The 21571-nt window shown below is 43.7% G+C and overlaps 1 protein-coding gene across 6 annotated transcripts in view; it reads right to left on the bottom strand.

Annotated features, from left to right (window-relative positions):
* Positions 1–21571, bottom strand: part of PBX1 (PBX homeobox 1) — a 273601-nt gene that overhangs the window by 243328 nt on the left and 8702 nt on the right. For 4 of the 6 annotated variants that reach the window (XM_058539717.1, XM_058539713.1, XM_058539714.1 and 1 more), the window contains one exon: positions 15153–15350. The exons of the other annotated variants lie outside the window; for them this stretch is intronic. In XM_058539717.1, coding sequence (XP_058395700.1) covers positions 15153–15350 — 198 coding nt within the window. The remainder of the gene's footprint in view (positions 1–15152; positions 15351–21571) is intronic. 6 annotated transcript variants of the gene reach the window in all.

Here is a 21571-nt window from a genome sequence, read left to right as displayed (position 1 = left end):
ACAACTTGAAATAATATTTTAGATATATTAAAATACATTTTTAAAATTAATTTCATCTGTTTCCTTTTATGTTTTTAATGTGGCAATTGGAAATTTAAAATTTTCTATTTAAATTTAAAGTATCTCTCATTTACTCAGTGCTGGGCTAGATGCTCTCTACCATCTTTCATGCAGCTTTAACATCCTGTGTTTCATTTTGTGCCTCTCAGTGATCTGCCTACAGCAAGTTAGCAGCGGAATAGGATTTAAATCTTTACAGTGACTCAATTTCCTTCTCTCTAAAATGGGGATAACGCCACCTTTGAGGTGAGATGAAATGGGAAAGTGATTTGAAATTAAAGTGCTATGCAAATTAAGTTATTACAATCATCACGCTATGCTATTACTTCCAGCAACCTGGAATGGCAAGCATTAAGGAAGCGTGAAGTGGGAAGAATGTAGCTTCTCCCAAAGGAAGAGAACATCAGCCTAACTTGGAAGTTACCAAGCTTATAGGCATGAATCAACCCTGAGAGAATCGGAGCTGAACCTCTAGCAAGCAAGAGAGACCCAGCACCATCATGCAGAGCCAGGGGAGGAACCAAGACAGTAACAGCGCCTGCTTTGGGTGTGAAAAGCACATTGGTCCCCAAAGCACAAGGCACTTTATACTTTACAGGAGGTAGGACGGTCTGTTTTTGACCTAGTAAAAGCTAAAAGGAAAGAAGAAAATTAGCAACATTTTTACGAAGTAGTGGCTATTGTTTTATTATTTTTTTTAGCTCTCCCAACAACTGTTAGAGGTAAGCATAATACCCACATTTTTACAGATTAAAACAAAAAACAGAAGTAACGTGCCCTGGCTCACGCAGCTGGTAACCACTTAGCTGGAATTCACACCCATGTCACCCTACCTGATTCATTCTTCCCATCAAGAAAAAGGGGAGAATATATGGGGCACGTTGAGTATTGCCAACCTTTTAGGGGTACAGCTTAATTCTTCTGAACTAGCCCTGGAATCTGGGGTCCACCCAAAATTTGGAAAATACAAGTGCTACCACAGCAACCCACCCACTGTCAAAATTCAATAAGATAATTGTGTCTGGATCTACAAATAGGTAGGTTAGGTTTAAAAAGAATGTTTAAGGGTTGTGTGCTACAAATGCTGGGAAAGGACTAGATCCCAGCGTGGGGCGAGAGAAAGGAACCTGTCATTACTGAGCTCTTGCAAGAAAACCCAGGAGTCCTTAACGTCAGCAAGGCAAGTGGGGCAGGAGGGTGGGGGAGACTGGTGGGGAGGAGGGGGATCCTTGAGGGACAGAATTCAAAGCCCAAGGAGGAAGAAGCCCTGACATCCAGCTGGCCACCGATAGCCATAGATCCTGTACTGCTTTCCAACTTATTGTGTGGAGGTGCCACGCAATTCCAAAAAGATCATTCCCTTTCATTCCCCGACCAGGCTAGACCCTGCCCAAAAGCCTCCACTGCCAGCTCTACTACCCTCAGGCTCTGCTCAGACACTGCTCATCCTTCATGGCAGTGAGAAACAATGACCACCATCACGGCCTCAACTTCTCCTTTCCTTTCTCAACTAACCATCAGCTTTGCAAACCCTTGAGAATTACATGGCCAGCCAGGGACAACCACCACTTTGGACAGTCGAGCAACTAGGCAAACTGGAAGCTGCTTTATGAAATCCTATAAACTCAACTGAGAAGGCTGGCATGGTAGTTTACAAGATAAAGTGTATGTATTCCCTTTCCTAGGACACACACCGGGATGAGCTGGAAAAGCCACATCTAGCCTCTCACACTGAACTCAGGAGTCCTGAGAGGATCTCGTATGCTAGGATTTCCTGCCACCCTGTCTCAGAACCAGACTTAGAACTCAACTTGGCTTGAACAAAGACCCTCCTCCCCATCTCCTTCCAGCTTCCCAACCCCCACTGCCTTCATCTACCTTCCCCCCAGCCACATTAACTACTCAGAAACACAGCCACTCCACTCCAGACTTACTCAGGAATCACATTCTTAGAATAACTCATCAATTATACCTGTCAACTTGCCAAAAGTGCCACAGGGGAGGTGGAAAGTCTAGACTGCATCTAACTGCAGCAGCACCGCACCCCTGTTCGCAGAGGGCCCCAACTTTGCTAATGGCCTTTATAAGCTCACAAGAAACAAGAATCCAAGAAAACGCGGGAGCGCCGGGTTTGGAATGCAGACACTAGCACCAAGTTACTCTCAGGCCCAGGGAAGGGCATGGATCTCGCCGTTTCTCTGCTTGTAGACTATGAAAACCTGTACCAGTCTGCTAACAGGATGTTCCGCCACAAAAAGCCTGGGTTAGGAAACGTTGAAAAGAAATGTCATTGTATTACTCAAATATGCACACACACTCATTGTCAATAATCGTGCTGCCAAGAAAGCAGCACCATGACAGACATACTTTTTAATTAATTGGCAAGGATCATTAGTAATTAAAACATTTATTGTATGCAAATACTGCCGCTAAATCTTTGGAAAGTTTATTCTCCGAAGCAGGATAAATATTCCCATGAACACCATTTATGCTACTAATATAGTGAGAAAGCCCCCTTTGTTAACCTGTAAAAAGGTAAGCTTTCATTCAGCTTGGCCTGAAATGACTCAGAATCCAAGTTATCCAGGACCTTAATTAATAAGGTTGCCCCTTGATTCCAAAACTCTTTGTGAACAGAGCTATTCTGCAAAAATTTTAGAAATGCACTGTATTTCCATGATAATGCACATAACTATTCACTAAACTGATCTTAGGCACATTATTTTAATCACCCAGTGCCTCAATTTCCTCACTTGTTAAATAATAACAATTTCCACCTCATAAGATAGTTGTGCAGATTAAATGAAATAACATATATGAACTGCTTTGCGTGATGAATGGCACATAAAACCTCAATAACTGTTAGAAGTGTAATCACGCATTTGAGGTTCTTTTTAAGATCACCAATCCTCAACATCCCCGCAAAGAGTGTATTTTGTTCTTTCTTTGGCTAACAGTTTATTTACCAAATCTACAGTCAGGAGGAGAAACAAAACTTAAGCATCCTGACTCCTTAGAGCAATTTCCTGGTCAGCCCAACGGAAGGACCTCCCAACTCCCCTAATCATCCAAACCGTTAAGGGCTAGGTGACAGCATCCACTTCCAGGAGTCACAGAGTTCACTATGATTTTAAAGATTTAAGGGAGGAAAAGGCAATAGATCGTCTGTCCACAACGCCAAGCAAGATTTCACTCTGTTGTTCTCCCCATCACGGCTCACCAAAAATGGCACCTCGAGATTTAACTTCCTCCTCACCAATTTAGGCCCCATTTTTCACTTGCCCCCAGCAGCTTGTTTACCTAGACTCAGCGGGACTGACCTCAGAGGCTCAGGGGGATGGTGGCGATGGGGAATCCTGGGCAGGAGTCCGTGAAGCAAGCAAGACAAGTGAGCCAGCCCAGAGCCCCAGAGCGCTAAGAAAACAGCGGGCAGCCCCTAATGAGGTCGGGACATCATAGAAGTGTCCTCCTTTTGGCCTCTCCCTTCCCAGTTAGAGCTGGCAGTGGCATTTCTCCTATCGGCCTTTCTCCATGAGGTTCCACAGAAGAGTTAATATGCTTATCCTTCTCTGAGAAACAAGAGCACTGCCACAGGGATAGAAATCTAATTCCACCTCCATCAGTGGCTCACTGTAAGACCTTGGAAAAGTCACTTCACCTCCCTCCCCAGCAATTCAATCCCGGGACAGGAATCGAAAGGCATCTGTCAGGCCCCTTCCGGTGGCGACAGGTGGATAATATCACCTCCACCCTAAATACCTCGCAGGGATGTGTGAGGATGGATGAGCCAGCATTATAGCCAATATTCTACTTGCCAGCAATAAACAACTCACCTTTTGGAGGTAAACGGCTCTTTCCAGGGCACCAGGGGATCATTTAGCACTCTGGAAGAAGTAATTTGCTCTATGGTCCTCTGGTGTCCTGAAAAGTGTAATCCACCTCCAAAAGGTGAACCCTTAACTCCCAGAGAATTTGTTTTCTCACAGTAGGATCAGACGGCTTCAATGTTTCCAGCTTCAGGAAAAAGCACCCGATATCATTTTCCGGTCTCTTCTCTCCCCCCCTGCCAGCCCCGTCTCTTTACTGATCGTCCCGTACTCTCTTCCCCTCAAACAGAAACCAGATGAAACCGTCTGCAAACAACTTGGGAATGCTCAGTGTGTGCCTGGGGAAACTTAAACAAAAATCCTTTCTGGGGCCGCTACCCTCCTCCGCCTCCTCCTCCTCCCTCCTTCCCGTGGTTGTTAAGGGCCCGGCGAGTTAATGGGAACTTCTTTCTCCTCCCTCCCCCACGGCCCCTCTCCGGGCTGGGTCCTCAGCATTTGATTCCTGTCTGTCACTGAGTGATGAGGACAAAGGGTGAGGAGTCAGGAAAAGGTCTGCGCCACTTTGTTCGGAGTCTGGATGCGAACTTTGGATGAACTCTTCATCAGGGAGGGGGCTGGGGAGGAGAGCAGAGGCCGGCAAGGAGAAATTCGCTGCTCTCTCGGCACAAGCCTCAAAAAAACAGGGGGGCGGTGGGGGGAGAGAGAGAGAATTCTCTTTCAACAACAGAAAGGAAAAAGGAGTTAGGAGGGTAGAAACGGCCTCCCTCCCTCAGCCCCCTTAGAAAAAAGAGGGCACTGTGGAGGTAAGACGGGTGTGCTTAAGAACACAGAAGGCCGGGCACCGCTCTCTACCAAGGCTGTGGGCCTAGGCTGTGGGCTGGCAGCCAAGAGCTAGTTTTGTTTCTTCCCCCTCCAGCCGGTCTCGCTTTCTCCCTCTGATTTTTTTTTCCCCTAAACCAAAGGGAATTCCTAATAAAGCCACAGTAGACTCAGAGAGAGCAAAGGGAAGGAAGAAGTTACCAGGGATGGGAAGAGACAGATCAAACTCATTGCAATCTGAAAGCCCCAACTAAAATACAGACATGCATGTAAAATTAAAGCACACCTCACCACACACGCAAACCCATAGGCACAGACCCAAAAATATTTAGTCCCGAGTCTCTCTCTTTTTCCTCATTTGTGTATACATGTGCAGCTTGTATGTCTGGGCTGGCAACTTTTCCTGTGTGGCTTTTCCCCCAACCCTGGACTCGAGCTTTCAAAAAAGCACCATTAACATAGAGTTGAAACCACTGCAAAAGCCAGTTTGTTTTCTTTGTGCTCAATAAAACCCAGCTAAAAGTCTTTCACCTCCACTTACTATTGATTTTTCTATTGTACTCTACAGGCATGTGTAGCTCACTCATCAGACTGTCTTTCATTCTGTGAACCTCCCTGACCACAGCTGCACGTGAGGTTTTTCAGCTCCCAGTGATGGGTATCCCTGTTTCATTCAATCATTTTGCACCCACATGCAATCATGCAGTCACGTTGGGTCCAGCCTCTGTCCTTTGGTCTTTGCCTCAGATTCCCCAAAAGTCAGGTGTGCGTCCCAGCATGGAGAGATGAGAGATGACAAGGCCTCCTTGCATCCCCAGGGCTCTTTTCCTTCTCCTCTTGCATATCAGAAGTGGGCTTAAGTGACTGGGTGGGAGATTCACACTCCCACGGCTAGAGGGAGTTGGGGGGATGGTGTTGCTGCAACATCTGGCACTTCATCTCTCGGCCTCTCCTGGGAACACCCCCTGTGGTGTATGTAAGGCTGTTTCCCCGAAGCAGAAGTGCCGGACTGCTGCATATGGGAGTCTGTGTCTGCGCCTCAACTTCACAAAAAACCTGTGTGATGAAGAGCAGCAGACAGACGGGCCAACGAGGTGACCATTCATTAACCTTCTGAGAAACTGGAGTTAGTAGGTAAACCTGTGTATTGAAAACCTCTCATTTTGCATTCCTATGAATAGGAAAATAAACTCCACACAGTGCATGATGGAAGAAAATCAAACACACAAAGATCAACAACAAAAAAAAGCAGGTAAAACGTTATGTGAGTATTCACATTTCAAAAAGGGCTCTTCCCTCTACAAGAGGGGTGTTCCAAACCTAGCCCTGGAAGAGACCCTATTAATCATTCAACTCTAACCTCTTCCCTTAAAGATGAGGCGGCCAAGACCCCCAAAGTAAAGGCAACTCATCCAAGTCACCCTTACCTGTAATACCCCCATCCCGTGTTCTTTCCATCACACACACTGCTTCCATGAAGCTAAAGAGTGTACTCAAAAAAAGGACACAGTTATCAAAACTGGACCCACACACTTTTCAGGAACACATCCACACAAAGTGAAAGACACAGGTACCCCTTACCTGAAGATACAGCAGGAGTTGGACCATCCTATGGTCTGGTGTGTGAAACCAAGGAATGTGAAATAGGAACACACAGAGGGCATACATACAAACAACAAACCATACTTGCAATTTCCCTTGTGTACTTCGTTATGCGCTCCATCCTTAGAAATCAGAGCTGTTGCTGAAACTAGGTGTGAGGGTTTATGAGGTCAACACTCAAGTTTCATTCTCCGTACAAAATCCTGGATTCGGGTGGATGGTTGCCGCTGTTCTCTGTGTGGGCAGGTAACCTCTATTTTCAAGTTCCCCCTGTGGATAACGGTCTCAATGCGCCATCATCTAACTCTCAATCACACCTCTCCGTTCAACCCTCGTGGGATCTCCAGCTCCATAGTCACTGCATGCCCCACCAATTCTGTGTTCAACAAGATTTCTAAATCTATGCCATGTTCTAAATCAGACCTCCACATGCCTGCCAATCTGTGACTCCTTTTTCTTGCTTTGATTTTGTAAGCAGTCGTGACAGCAGAGGTTAGAGACGAAGTCTTAAACTTGTGTTGTGCTTTATAATTTACAAAGCATTTTATATTCATATCTCGCTGTAGATTCACAACCACCCTAGAGGTGGACAGGGCCGGGCTAATGAGTGTAATCAGTGCCCAGATTTCAGATGAGGAAACTGACCTGAGTGGCAGGCCCCTGGTTTCCAATCCACTCTACAGTAGAACAGGGTAGACCTGTTCCCCTGCATCATGAGGCTGCTCCAAATGGGCTCGAATGTTTCCATTTTTCTTTGGAAATGAAGAAGGAAAAACATATACTGAAAGCGTTCATGTGCCTAGTGCTGTGTTTGATGCTGTTCTTACAAAAGGGATAACTGCAGCAGCATCATCCATGAGCAGCTTCCTTCAGGCCAGCAATGAAATATATGCACATGTATCATCTGCAGATAACGACCTCTGCTCTTCTTATTCCTATTTTTCTGAATACATTAGAGCAATAACTCCATCAATATAAACCCCTAAACATAAGAGGTGGATGTTGGTTGTATTTTCCTATTTGGTTTGACATGTGGATTTGCCAGTAAGATTATGAGAGTGATCACCTATATTTATGGTTCTTTCAACATACTAAAAAATGCTCTAATTTCCCAAGGTATGAGTCTAGCACATATCTTCTCTGTGTACAGCAGAGTCGTACTGCCAGGTTCCCAGATTGCTTTTCTCTTTCTTTTACTTAGTACTCCAGGAAGAAGTCATTTGTTGAATATTTGAGTGAATGAGTGAGTGAATCAATGTCTATAAGCACTACTTATTCAAGGGATGTTATAGAAAAGGGATGAGACTATAAATTAAAATTTATTTTGATCATTAATTGCAATAAAGAAAGGGGTCCATATTCAAGAAAAAGCTTCACAGGAGCAGAGGACATAAAGAAAAACGTTTACAAACCAAAATGCTAAAAGTTTTTCCGCTCATACATTTTTATTAGCTGGCAAGATTCCCGACATAGGGTGAAAGACTTGGCAACTAAGAAGAGCATAGCCAAGGAGTCTTAGACTGGTTCTGATGAGGAAGAGTGTGGAGCAGCCACAGAAAAGAATAAGACAAAGAAAGTGGTTCTAGTGGCCTCCAAACCAAGGCAAAGGAAATCTTCAGGACATTTTATTTAAATGGACTGGTCTTCAAGGACCGACTACCCTCCACAAAGCCCACAGTGAGAGTTGATGTCCCACCCCAAGGAGAAGGCTAAACAGGAAAGTCACTAAAGCCAATGCAGGACCCAACCTGGAAGGGGCTGATGAGGAGGAAAATGTGTAGGGAAAACTGAGCTTGCTACTCTTCACTCAGCAACACCTGAACTGCACTGGGATTGGGGGAGGATGTCCCCAGGGAGTGACCCTGAAAGTGACAGCCCCATGTGAGATGTCACAGAGTCCCACTAGGAATTTTCACTGAGGGAGGAGAGTAGGAGCAATTCTGCCTTTACTCTTCCCCAAGGACAGGTTTAAATTACACATGCTCACATTGAAAGGGGTGGGGAGAAGTGTGGAGTGTGCCCAGAGAGCCTCCTAAAAAATAATTCCCCTGCTTCAGGGTCTACAAACTCTTTCACCCAAAAAAATAAAAAAATTCCACTTTCAACTTCTTGGTTTATTTGTGGTGGTTATTATTAATATTTTATTATTAATATCATTATGATGATCTAATGGAGGAGTCCTTTTCCAATATTTCAATTGATCTGATAGGAGGAAAACTGGGCAAAAAGTCAACAAGAGGAAAAAGAAAGTTGGCTTCACTTTGGGGAGAGGGAAAGGAGAAAGGAGGAGGCTTTGCAGATGGGCCAAGACAGGCCAACTTGAGGACAGGAAGGTGCTGCAACCTGAGCCATTGATTAGTTACAGCAGCAGCTGCCCCTCCCACCTCCGCCTCTCCTGCTGGAAGGTTGTGTCTAGCTGGCTTCCTAAATCTGATTATCACTTGTCTGTACACGGTTCTCACATGTCCTCTCTTGCACACTCTCCCTCGCCCCCTGCTACCCCATGACACCCCACACACCCTTCACAACCCCAAGTCCAAGATCATAACTCAGAAAACTCAGACTCTGTGGAGCCATCCAAGAACTCTTCCTCACTCAATAACAGGTTGATTCCAACCAGAAACCTCTTCCTCTCTGAGCACTGGGTTTGGAGCACTTCACTGGAGTGATCCACTAAATCTAAGAGGTATTTCCATCCTGTCTTCTTGTTCTTTGACACATCAGAGAAGCACATCCATAAATCCCAGAAATTAGTATGCTCACAGCAGGTAGTAGTAATTTTGGAAATAATTTCTTAAGATGTTCAGTCTGAAAATATAAATAAGTCCAATTTAGATTGCGATGAATTATCTGTGACTCCTTTTTTACATCCTTCCTTCAACTAACATTTACTGAGCATCATATATATACCAAGCACTGTGCTAGGAATGCAAAGATGAACAAAGCATGGCTCACTAGGAAGTTACCATCTGGAAGGGGAAGCTTACAATCTTAGAGAAAACTGGAATCATCTTTCTGGAAACTTTTTTGAGAGCAAGCATACTGTGGGTTCAGCACTATGCTACACTTAGGTCCCCTTCAAGGCACTGATCAACAGCTGCCCTGAAGTCCCCTCTTTTTCCTCCCAATGGTGAGCAATTTGAGGACAAGGGCCTGTCCTGCATTTCTCATGAAGCCTCGCCTAGAAGTGCATGCCTGGGAAATGTTTTTAAATGGAAGGAAGGAAGAAAGGAAAGGAGGCAGAAAGGGTAAGAAGAAGGTAAAAATTTTCTCTGATTTGTGTAGTAATGAACATGTAAAAATTAACACAACTGGATAAAAGCCAGGTATGGCAGATATTTGCTCTTTTCATTCTTTATTTTACAAGTTTGCCCCAGGGATCGTTCATTCTTTCTGGTCTTAGGACCCATGTCTTCTCTGCAAGCCAGACACAGAAATGGCGGTGGTGGCCCACCTCCAGGTGCTCATGGGAAGTAGAAGCAGAGTCTCAGCCGAGGCTGCTGAGTCTAGTCAGGAAAAGAGCTAAAGAGGGGCCCACCTCTCCACCCGCCTTATTCAGGAGACCTGGGGATCAGGGAGGGTGGGTTAGTTAGCCAAGGAATAGGGCCCTCTCCCCAAAAGAGAATGGAAGTGAAAATGCAAATCTGCAAGACAATCACCTCTCTCAGAAAACTCTCAGAGGCCTTCATCCTTGGTTTCTCTCCCCTCCTGGCTTAAGGATCCAAACCCAAACTCCAAAGGGAGAAGCTATCTGTATTGAGAGTGTATTTTAAGCAATCTTATATCTATCTCATTCCACAAAAGATAAAATGTTCACACCTCTATTACACAGCACCTATCAGGCTAGAGTCCAGTGTATGTATTAAGATGTATTTATTCCCAGAAGACCATACATTCCTCAAGGGCAGGAACTTTTGACTGATCCCTCTTTTCAGTAGCAAGTACTCAATAAATGTTAATAAATGGATTTTCCTCCTTTTTGCATAAGCAGATTAAACAGTGTTTCGATTCAAAAAATATTATCTGAGTATCTACTGTGTGGTGAGCATATAAGTCCTGATCATTATTTCCCAGAAATTCATTAGTCTAATAGGGGAATCAGATCATAAACCAATAAATATAATAAAATCTAGTGAGTGTGGTAGGGAGGTTACGTATAAAGGGCTATGGTAAAATATGAAATATAACATTTTGTTGATCATGTATCACTCAGCATCTTCTTGTTAGGAACCATGGGAGAAATTTTGTACAGGGCCAACAATTGATTCGTTTTCAATTCTAAATGCTTTGAAGTATGAAACTGATCCTGTTTCCCTTTTTGCTTTTGCTACGAGGAAGCAGAGTCAAATCTGTAGCCAACCTCTATAGGATCTGGACTGAACAAGGTCCTAGACTTGATCCAAAAAGTCAGGAAGCTATTTCCTTACCAGCAAAAGGACTGGGAAGGCCACAGTGAGAAAGGATCTTACCCATGCAATGTTATATACTAACATCCCCTTGCATTTTATTTTTCTACCTGAATATTCTCTTGTAGTTTCCTTATTTATTTAGTAAATCTCTTCATATTGCTTGTACCCTTTGGTAAGCTACTTGAATTCCTCTTTGAAATAAGATGAGCAATAAATAAGAAACCTAACAGGTTCTGTTGGTAAATAGAAGAGAATTTCATCTGTGAGTCCATAATCATCCCCAAGAAATGGAAAATTCATACAGCCATGAGGAAAATGACAGGATGGAAATATAAACACAGGAGGAGGGGCTGATAATAGATATTGAGCCATGGCACCACGATTAAAGGTGAATTTCTTTTCTTTTGCAAAATTTTCTTTATTAAGGTCTTCTGGTGTATACTGTTTTCTAAACAATAAATTTAAACATGGGATACCTTGAATTGTTTTTTTTCCCTTCCAACACCCAGGTGATGTGAAGATAACAGGCCCTGTGCATGTTACCATCACCAGGACTTCACCTCCACCCAGGCCCTTTCCACCAGGCTGCTCTCTGGACCACCCCACCCTCGGGAGGCAGCTGACCCCTCCTCAAAATGGAGAACACCTATGTATCAAAAAAAGGAGCTGTTCAGTGTGCCATTCTGACAAGAGTGGCTCGGCAACTGGAGAGATGCGACGTTTAGGTCTCACCAGTGAGGCTTCCAGCTGCACCACTAAGAATCATCCGAGCGCCCCAGGCCCCGAGTGTGGCCACGCACGGGGGTGTGACAGAAGGACGGCAGGACCGGGAAGAGTGTGCAAGAACAAGACACTGTGACTTGCTTTATGGTCCTGTCAAAACCCCAGGCTTCTCAGAAGAAACTAGAAAAGGTGAGAGATATATATACATGGCAGTCCAGCTTTAGATCACCTATGGAAATAAGTCAGGCTCATTGCCCAAAAGAAATCATGTCAGTTCTAAAAAGAAAATAGGTAGAGACCTTATGCAAATCAGGAAATACGCCCAAGGAGAATTTTAGACTTATCTCCTTTTCTTATGTTTTACAGCCAACCACAGCCAAGGGATAATTAAGTCTGTGCACCTGAGAAACAGGACCAGAGATGTGTAGGGCCAAATGATTTGTTTTTTGCACAACTGAGCAGGATTCCACAGGATTTTCTTGGAAGAACCGCCATTTGAAGGGCTGTCACTCAACGAGAATGAATATTTTTATACAAAAATCTACATTCAGTAAAAATTCCTGAGTGAAACCTGTCCTGACTCATCCTCTCATTAGCTGTGTGACTTTAGGGAAGTTTCATTAAACTCTCTCTATCTCAGTTTCTTCATCTTTAAAACTGGGGTAATAACAGTAGCTCTGCAGGTAGTAAGCTCTCCATGTGGATTAACTTACAACCTGTGGACAGAATGCCCTGCTCCTGAGAAAGGAAGGAGCATCACTTCTGCTGACATTTTCCTTTCAGCTTCATCCTAAGATGACCCACCACCACTCGTCTCCCAGCCTGAGGCCCAGAGCTCTCTTCCCTGCAAATCACTTGGACAGGGTAGACATGAGTATAAAGTAACAGCTTAACCATCTACACCGCCTGCCTCCCTTCCTCGGCTGACAGCCAGGACAGACAGACTGTGCGTCTGTGTGTTCCAAGAGCCGGAGAAGCCTCCAGGGCTGGCCTGTCCCAGTAACTGGACTGAACGAGCTCCTAGACCAGTTTGATCTAAAGAGACAAGCAGCTCTTTCCTTACCAGCAGAATGGCTGGGCGGGCTATGATGAGAAAGCCATCACTGGAGTCTCAGAAACCTTAAGGAGACAGGAGGTCTAACGGCATAAGGCCTCAAAGAGCATTAAGTAAACCCAGTGTCTTCTACCAGCAGGGAGGGAAAGCAAGAGGAAAGAAGGTAGCTGTGGAAGGGGAGGGTATGAATGTGAAAGATGAAGCTAACCATGAAAATTTAATTTGTTAAAATAATGACTAGAGAATGACAGATAATGCGCAAATTGTCTACATGCATTTATTGAATACATAATAAATGTGTGTATGAATATATATAACTATATATGTGTGCCACGATAAAAATTAATTCCAGCTTCTAGAAAGCATCATTGTTTGTCTCCCTGCTGGCGAGAACCCCGGAGCACAGAGGTAAATTTCACACTTCCTCTCGGCAGCCCCTCAACGCAGACCATGTAGCTTAAGCTGCCCAGGTGAGCAAATGTCACAGAATGCCTATTCAGCGGGTGGTAAATTCCAGCCATCCCAGGAAAATGCCAAGTGGTCTCAGGTCACAAGTTTGGCAAATAGCAATTTGGGGGTGTGGGGGAGGCCCCAGCAGAGGGGAGGAAAGGAACAAAAGAGAGAATGAAAGAGGGAAGGCAGAAAGGAACTGAAAGGGGTTACAGTGGTTAGAGAAAGGCAAGAAGGCCCAATAGGCCAGGACTCAAACACAGAACATTTCTCAGGCTGCCTGAGTGAAAAACAGCACCCTCTGAATCAAAGAAAGCATGCTTCTAAACGTATCACCCAGAGTGATCAACTTGGGTTCAGAATGACCTCTACAACCACATTCCCGGCCCTGTGGAACGGTCCTGTCATGGGCACAGGGCTTTGGGAGCAAGTCCACTGCCCCTGTTACACAGATGATGACCATGATGGAGGCCCCTTCTTGGGCTGTAAGCTCATTGAGGGTAAGGGCCACGACTTACACACATTCGTATCCTGGTCTCTTTCATAATGTCTCATATAGAGAAGTTTCATAAATATTTGCTAAAGCAATAAATAGAACAAAATTGAATACAAACTCTGCAATGTCATCATGCCCTCCAGAAGGTCTAAAATGAAAAGATCTAACCGGTGTTGAAAAACTAAACCCAACCAGGACAGGAATTCATTTTTAACTTTTTTACTATTCAACCTGTGGGACATAAGAGTTTTCCCCTAACATCTCCAGAACAGATGGTGTTCAAAAATATTTGGCCAAACCTGCTTAAAAACAATTAAGCTTCCATGACCTCCACTTATGAAGGGCAACATTCAAGAGGTGACATTACAGGTGAGGAAAAGGTATATTGCAGTGGGATCTTGACAAGACAACCAATCTTTGCATACTTATGCCCAAATGGAAGCCACTAGGAAGATGCTTCTCTGTTTAGTGTAAGCCTCTAGGAGGTTAATCCACAGCCGTAGTTACCAAGATATCCCACCCTGAAACACCTAGAAAGGGAGGAGTCAGTACAGTAAATGAGTAGCAGGGTGGGGGTGTCCAAATAAGGTACAGAGGGAAACAATTATTTTTATTCTTTATTATCACTATTGCTGGTATTATTATTGCTACTCTTACATTTTAGCTACAACATCTGTAACCGTCAGAAGTAACATGTGAATTCTCAACCTACATAATAACCCTTCTATTCTCTCTCCCAGAGTTACTGGGATGAGAAACTCATCCTGTGAAATTAATAACAGGCCTGATTCTTCAGCGGGTGGATCAGAGCCTGGGCTGGTGGAAATTTATAGAGAGAATTAATTCATAGATTTTCTAAGTAACGAGGAAATTCAACCTTTCTGACTTCTAGCTCTCCCACATTCATTCAACAGAAAGTTTCTGGAGGGTCTATGGTAGGACCTGGTCATTGCTCTGCGAGGCTGTAACAGCAATAATAGGAAAGCATGGGAATGCATTTAAAAATAATAATCACACATCAAGAACATCTTTCCTAGTGTAACTTTCTAAGAAGAAAAATAAAGTAATATGGTTTAGGCATGAGCATAATGACAGCCCCTTCCTGCCTTGGCTCCAGCAGGCTAGGTGGGGGAGGGGAAGCAACTCTGTGTGTATGGGTAGGAGGGCGGCAAATTACCAAAATCAATTCTCTATTTTCGGAAGACTCTTGCAAAAGTAAGGCAGCTTGAGGCCCCTTCAGACATCTCCCTGAGACAAGACAAGCTACCACATAAGAAACTAGGTATGTTTGAAGGCCCCAAACCTTCTTCAAGTGTTAAAGAAATCAGACCAAGCTTAAGGAAAACAAATGTCAGTGCTGTTTAAAGTACATCAAGGTTCTTTGGGTTAAAAATCTCCCCAGGGGAAGATGACGTGCTCACTCTAAGAGCTGAGAGATAGAGAAGACGGAGGGTTTCTGCAGCGACTTCAGATTATGTTATTTGATTCATTTCGATACCATAAAGCATCAACTGGAATAGTATTTATTGAACACAGAAGAAACAACACAGGGCCAACAACGAAGGGAGCTGCAAATTAACATGCGTGCGTGTGAGCACACACTCACAGACACACTCACCCACGTGCTTACACGCTGCCTTCTGAATTTCACTTCTGTATGCAAAACCACCACCACCACCACCGATGTCTGCACAGCATGGCACTTTGCATACCGAAAACGCGGTCAGATCCTGTGCAGGAGCAGACCCTGGGCCCGGCTCCCGGGGGCAGCCCGCCGGCACCCTCACACCCAGACTCTGATCGCTGTGACTGTGAGCGTCCAAGCCCATCCTGATAGGTGTTCAATAAAGGAAGGTCGGCTCCCGAGAGTGTTTTTCCCCTGGGGGGCGGGGGTCCTCTCCTGCCACCCTCTAAGAGAAAAGAGAGTGAGGTCAGCGGGGATAGGGGAGGTGGCGAGGGAGTGAGGGAGCCAAAGAGAAGGGAAATGTTGAAGGCACAACCAAGCCCCACTCCGGGGACGCTCGGCTTCCCGGGCCGCGCGCGGGCAGCCAGCGCCCGGGGGCTCGGGGACTCGAGGCCCGACTCGGCGGGGCTGCGGCTCCGGCCGCACTGCCCAAGCCCGGGTCTCCCCGCCCCGGGGCGAGCAGAGCGCGGGCGCAGCCGAGGCCCCAGGCCGGGCGGCGCGGAGCTGGCGGCCCAGCGCTCCCAAGCATCCCCTATGCTGCGTGCCTCAGCCCCGCGGTTAGGTCCACAGCTCTGCCAGGGGGCTTCGCGGCCTCCCTGAGCCCCCTCCTCTGAAAGGCTAACTGCGCGGGGTCTTGCAGCAAGACCCAGGCGCCGTCTACCCAGGCCCAGCTCGCAGCATTCGGCTCCTGTCTAAAAGGGGCCTCTCGTCTCAGCACAAGGCCATGGGGCTCGCTCCCCGGCTCCTCCACTGTTTCTTCGCCTTTTCTTAAGTTCCAAAAGTTTTATTTTGTGATGCATCCCCTTAAACTCCTTCCAGACGACTCCGATTTCTCTTTTCCACCCGGTCTAAGCAAACACGCCCTCTCATCTCTTGGGTTTTTTTGTTGCTGTCGTTGTTTTTTCCTTTCCCCCTTAATTGGCCTCAGGACGAAGCTGCTTTAATTTATTCCTCACACGATGTGCTTACTTCTCCGGCCTTTATACTCGGCGCCGCGCGCAGCATCACCACCCACCCGCACCCACCCAGGCATTTCCCTCGCAAGGGGTTAGGGATTACAGGCACCCTAGTAAGCGGGCCACACAAAGGAAAGCTGTGCCTGTGTTGCCCGCGCTTTGTTTTTAAATGTTTATTAATGTAAGCAGGGTGCACGGCCCTGGAGCCTCTGCATGCAAATTCTGTAGAAAGGAATTAACGTCTACACCCTCATATCCATAGAGAGCCTTTCAGAATGGATGTAGGCTGGGCTCATCATTAGGGTCTCTGAGAGGCTTTCTTTGTTAGGGACAAAAGATAAATGCAAACTTTCAATTCTATGCACAATGGTAATTATAAGGAGGATTCTCTTACAGTGACAACACTTGGTCTCAAATCCCCTAAAATCCTCAAAAAAAACGACTGACTACTCTTTCTGAGCCTTACCAGCAAAGGCCACTAGGTAAATTTATTCCTTTGACCTACTGGCAGATTCAAGTCTGTCTTAAAGCACGACAAATACAGAACTCTTCTCTCACACTTAACTGGACCACACTTTTTTAACGAAAGTCAAACATCTTTCTAAATAACCTCAAGTTTCCAGAAGCCCCACTGACCAGTAGGTGGGAAACAGACATTATTTTAGCATTTCAGCTGAGGCAAATGGTGAACAAGTAACTCTTCACAATTACAAGGTGAAAACCAAACCCCAGTTTCCTGACTTCCTAGGCTGTACCATATGAGCTTGCAAAGGGATACTGCACTTGCAATCCCGCAGCCATAAATCTTTGTATTTTCCAAAAGCAATTTCCAGTCTAGAATCCAATAGCTACAAACAGATAGCATGCAAAAGAAACATTATTTGCATTCAGTCATAGAGTCAACAAGGTGGGGACTAAACCGGGACTGGCCCCCCACTGGCCTTGTACATGTGAGGCTGAAGGCTTTTAATTAAAAAAAAAAAAAAAAAAAAAAAAAAATCACTGATTTTTTTCCCCTCCCAGTTTGCCTTCTCCAGTTCAACTTGATTGATGGAGGTAGCTTTAACATCACCATAACCAGTTTTACATGACTGTCTAGAAAAGATATAAGGAGTCACAGGATAAATGAGAACTGCCATAACAATGAAAAAGAATTTTATTTTATAAATGCTCCACCTGCCTTCCATCCTAAGAATCCAGACCTTGTCCGGGATCACATTGGGGCTCATGATCCATGGAATGCGGGGTCAGATTAGCCGCTCTCTAGAATTGCCCATTCCATGGATGTGGAGACCTGAGACCAAGAGCTTAAATGGGATTCTCAAAATAACATACAGACTTGCAAGCAAGCGGCGTCAGGCCTCAGAACTCCCGACTCTGGGTCCAGTAAACTTTTGTCACACCGTGGAGTCCTCTGTACTTGTTCCATTGTATTCTAAGGTGGCTGTATAACGTGGCTGTTTCCACCCACACATTCTATTTTAGGGAACATTTCAGATATTGTTAAGAATAAGCAAAAGCATAAAACAAGGAGTTAGGGAAAGAAAGAAGCAAAGAAGAGAAGGAGGTAGCAGGGAACCACCTCATCCCAGCTCCCAGCAGTGGGACATTCCCTGCCAGAAAGAGATGCCTTAGATATGCTTTATTCTGGAAGATGGCTACCCATCAGAAACTAATTTCAGTTGCCACAGAACTACCAGATCAAGTTTGAGTAGGGAACAACCATGTGTCTTCCTTAGTGTGTGGAAACTATGCCAAAAAACGAACAAAACAAAAGTACATGCCAGAACAATCATTCCACAGCCGGGCTGTCCAATACGGTAGACACCATCCACATGCGGCTATCGAGCCCTTTTAATACAGCTGGTCCAAACTGAAGATGTGCCGTAAATGTAAAACACACAGTGGATTTCAAAGCCTTAGTACGCACACAGAAAGAATGTAAAATATCTCGTTAATTTTTATGTTGATCACATGTTGAATTATTTTAGATATATTTGGATTGTTAAATAAAATGTATTATTAAAATTAATTTCACCTGTTTCTTTTTACGCTTTTAATTGGCTACTAGAAAATTTAAAACATTAAATTTAAAATTACATATGTGTTCTCTGAACAGCACTGTTCTATGGGATTCTCTCCCTAGAACTCGAGGATTGAAGGAGGGGGTACAGGAGCATTGGGATGCTTTTTACTGAGCTTTGCCCAAGACTTTTCTCCTTTTCATAGAGATAACTATTTAAAAGTAGGGTCAGGAAGCATTTCAGGGAGCCTCTAAAACTCCTGGGCAGAGCTGGTAGAACACCCAACCTGAAGAGACAAAGCCAAAGTAATGAGAGGGATGGTCAACGCTCTGCCACGTGGTTTTGGAAAAATAACAGTAGTTGCCATTTACCAAGCATGCTCACTGAACTACATGCTCTGTATTAGTGTCTTGTTTAGTTCTTCAAGCAACCCTACGTAGTAGTATTATCTTTACTATACAGATGAGGAAATTGAAGCTCTGTTAAACCAAATAACTTACTAATGTTACTCGCCAAGCTATGATTTGAATCGAGGTTGGTTTGCCTCAAAATCCATGCTCTCTCTATCATACCAGATTGCTATTCAGAAAATTGTCCAGTCTTTTTTGCAAATGTCTTCCTCTCCAGGAACCTGACACCTGAAATGAAGTAGAGATTCATTCCTTTGACTTACTTTTTTTTTCTCTTTAAAATGCAAATAGCTCTGAGAGAGGTTTCACATAAATCCTGATCATGCACACTTCAAGTCCAATAAATTTATCAAAATATTTGTTTCTTGATCAACGAAGACAAAAATACAGTAGATCCCTAAACATGGAGAAGAAAGATCACTGACTGAAGAAAAAGTTTGAAAGAATGGAAGGCTGGGAGTGCTGAAGACAAAACTTAGTGTCATTTTTACAAGATGACTTAAGAATACACCTACTACAGACACTCTGGAAACCAGTGTGGCAGTTCCTCAAAGTGCTAAACATAGAGTTACTATATGATCTAGAATTCCACTCCTAGGTATAGATCCAGAGAAATAAAAACAAACATCCACACAAAACTTATATGCAAATGTTCACAGCAGCAACAACATATGGAAATAACCTAAATGTCCATCATCTGATTAATGGATAAACAAATGTGGTATATCCATACAAAGGAATATTATGTGCCTATAAAAAGGAATGAAGTATTGATACATGCTACAGCATAGACGAACCTTAACAATATTATGCTAAGTGAAAGAAATTAGTAACAAACCATTTACCATATGATTTCATTTATATGAAATGTCCAGAATAGGCAAATTCATAGCAACAGAGATTAGTAGTTATTAGGGCCAGGCAAAGGAAGAAATACGAACTGACCGGTAATGGGTACTTGGTTTTTTGGAGGGTGATGAAAATATCCTAAATTTAGTTTGTGGTGATGAATGCACAATTTTGTGAATATACTAAAACCACTAAACTGTATACTTTAAATGGGTGAATTTCATGGTATTTGAAATATATCTCAAGAAAGCTATAAAAAAAAGAATAAACTTACTATGTATCAAGGCTGTCATTACGACAAAGATAAAATTTTTCCTAAATAAGGAACATATTAGGGAGACAAGAAGAGGTCAGGTTGCCCTAAACTCACTTTATGTCATTCTTCCTGCTTTGAAACTTTGTGAATTGAATGGACAGGCCCATGTGTTTTCAGAGGGAAAATATTTTTAACTATGATTACATAATATCTCCAGTTGCTGATGCTAAGAAAACATTATCACTAATACCTGCCATTCTAGCTTTTCAGGTGGTTGTTGTCCAGTCTGTAGATATTTAAAAACCTTTGTCTTAGCTCTTACCTATTCTTTTTTTTTCCCCTCTTCTTCCAAGCTCCTCCCAGCCTTCTGGCCAGCTATAGCTCATTCTCACTTTAAGAGAACGGCAAGAAAAACAAAAGAAAGCAAATCTTAAATTCAGCAATTTTTGTCTCTTTTCAGCACAGAATCACAGAGTCTTGGAATTGGCTTGGTCTTTAGGGACCATCTGGTGCAAGCATCTTTTTCATATAAGGAAACAGGGCCAGAAATAATAAAAGCTAACAGTTATTGACTGTTTACTCTATGCCACGTACTGTAATTTATATGTATTACCTCATTGAACGCTCACAACAACCCTCTAAGATAGGTACCATTAGTATCTCCATTTTATAGATGAGGAAAATGAGGCACAGAGAGGTTTAGTAACTTGAATAAGGGCACACAGGTAAAAAGTAGGAGATATGGGATGCAAACCCAGGCAGTTTGGCTTCAGAGACCAAATCCTTAACCACAACTATTATAGCTTCTCCTAAAGTTATTTACACAATTTGCCTGTCATCTTATAACCACTTTGTGGTAGTTCCAGAACTAGTACAGGTGTGAGGCACCCATCACGGTACCCACATAATGACAGAAGTGTAAGTGGAAGATGTGGTTGAATTTATGACCTAAACCAAAAAGGATAAATTTTTCCACCCATTGCCATCTTGATTTCAACCAAAAATTAAGAGATGGAAACAGAGCTGTCAGGGGTAAGAAGACCTTCCAAGAAGTCACTAGTGACCTTATTCTGCCACAAAGGGAGATAGGTTTTATAATCTTATGACAGTCTATACCTGTACTTTTCTTTTTCTTTTTTTTTTTTTTTGTGGAAATCACTCTGCCAAGTTCTGAAAAGTGACACATCTAAGATGCAGATGGGCCAAAAGATTCACCCAGAATTCTCCTCATGAGAGACTAATGACCACCCCATTACTTAATTATAGACCAGTAGATAAGTTTCTTTGGCCTGCAAGAGTTAACACAATGCCATCCTATGAAATGGAATAGGATATGAGTCCTGAGATAATTTATTATAGAAAATACAGCAACCTTTATTTATATAGCCCAGGGAGCTCAAAGCACTTTGCAAACAACTCGTTCATCCTCTGCTTATTTTATTTATCAATTACCGCATTCCTTAAAACTTGCCACATCATCTCAGATAAGGGGCAGAGGTGGAGCGAGAACTATTATATTCCTCTCACCCAGGCTGAAATGGCAATGCAAACGGACGGGGTGCTCCCAGGGTCATATGAGACTGAATATGGGCTGTCTTTGGGAGCTGGACCTAGGACGCTGCTTCTATCATGTGGCGTTTTGGGTGAATTTTTTTTTTTTATAAAAAGGAAAAGGGATAAAAGTATACTTAGATTCACTTCACCAAGTTCAGAATGTAACAGTAGACATCTAAAAGAGGCTTGAAAGCAAAATAATGCTAAGTTTTCCTAAGGCACGCATGCAAACTGTGTCTCAAAAGAAGCCAGGGTTATGCTTTAAATTAAAATTAAAATGCTTTCTTCTGTAAATATGTTCAATATCTGTGTTTTGGTTTGTTGCTTGTTTAGGGGTATTTTTGTAATTTTGCCAACAACAACAACCAAAAGTTCATGGATGTCTGTAGAACGCAGGG

Source organism: Diceros bicornis, chromosome 4 (genome assembly GCF_020826845.1).
Source record: "Diceros bicornis minor isolate mBicDic1 chromosome 4, mDicBic1.mat.cur, whole genome shotgun sequence".
In the NCBI taxonomy this organism is placed as follows: domain Eukaryota; kingdom Metazoa; phylum Chordata; class Mammalia; order Perissodactyla; family Rhinocerotidae; genus Diceros; species Diceros bicornis.
This window is presented reverse-complemented; position numbering and strand designations above follow the sequence as displayed.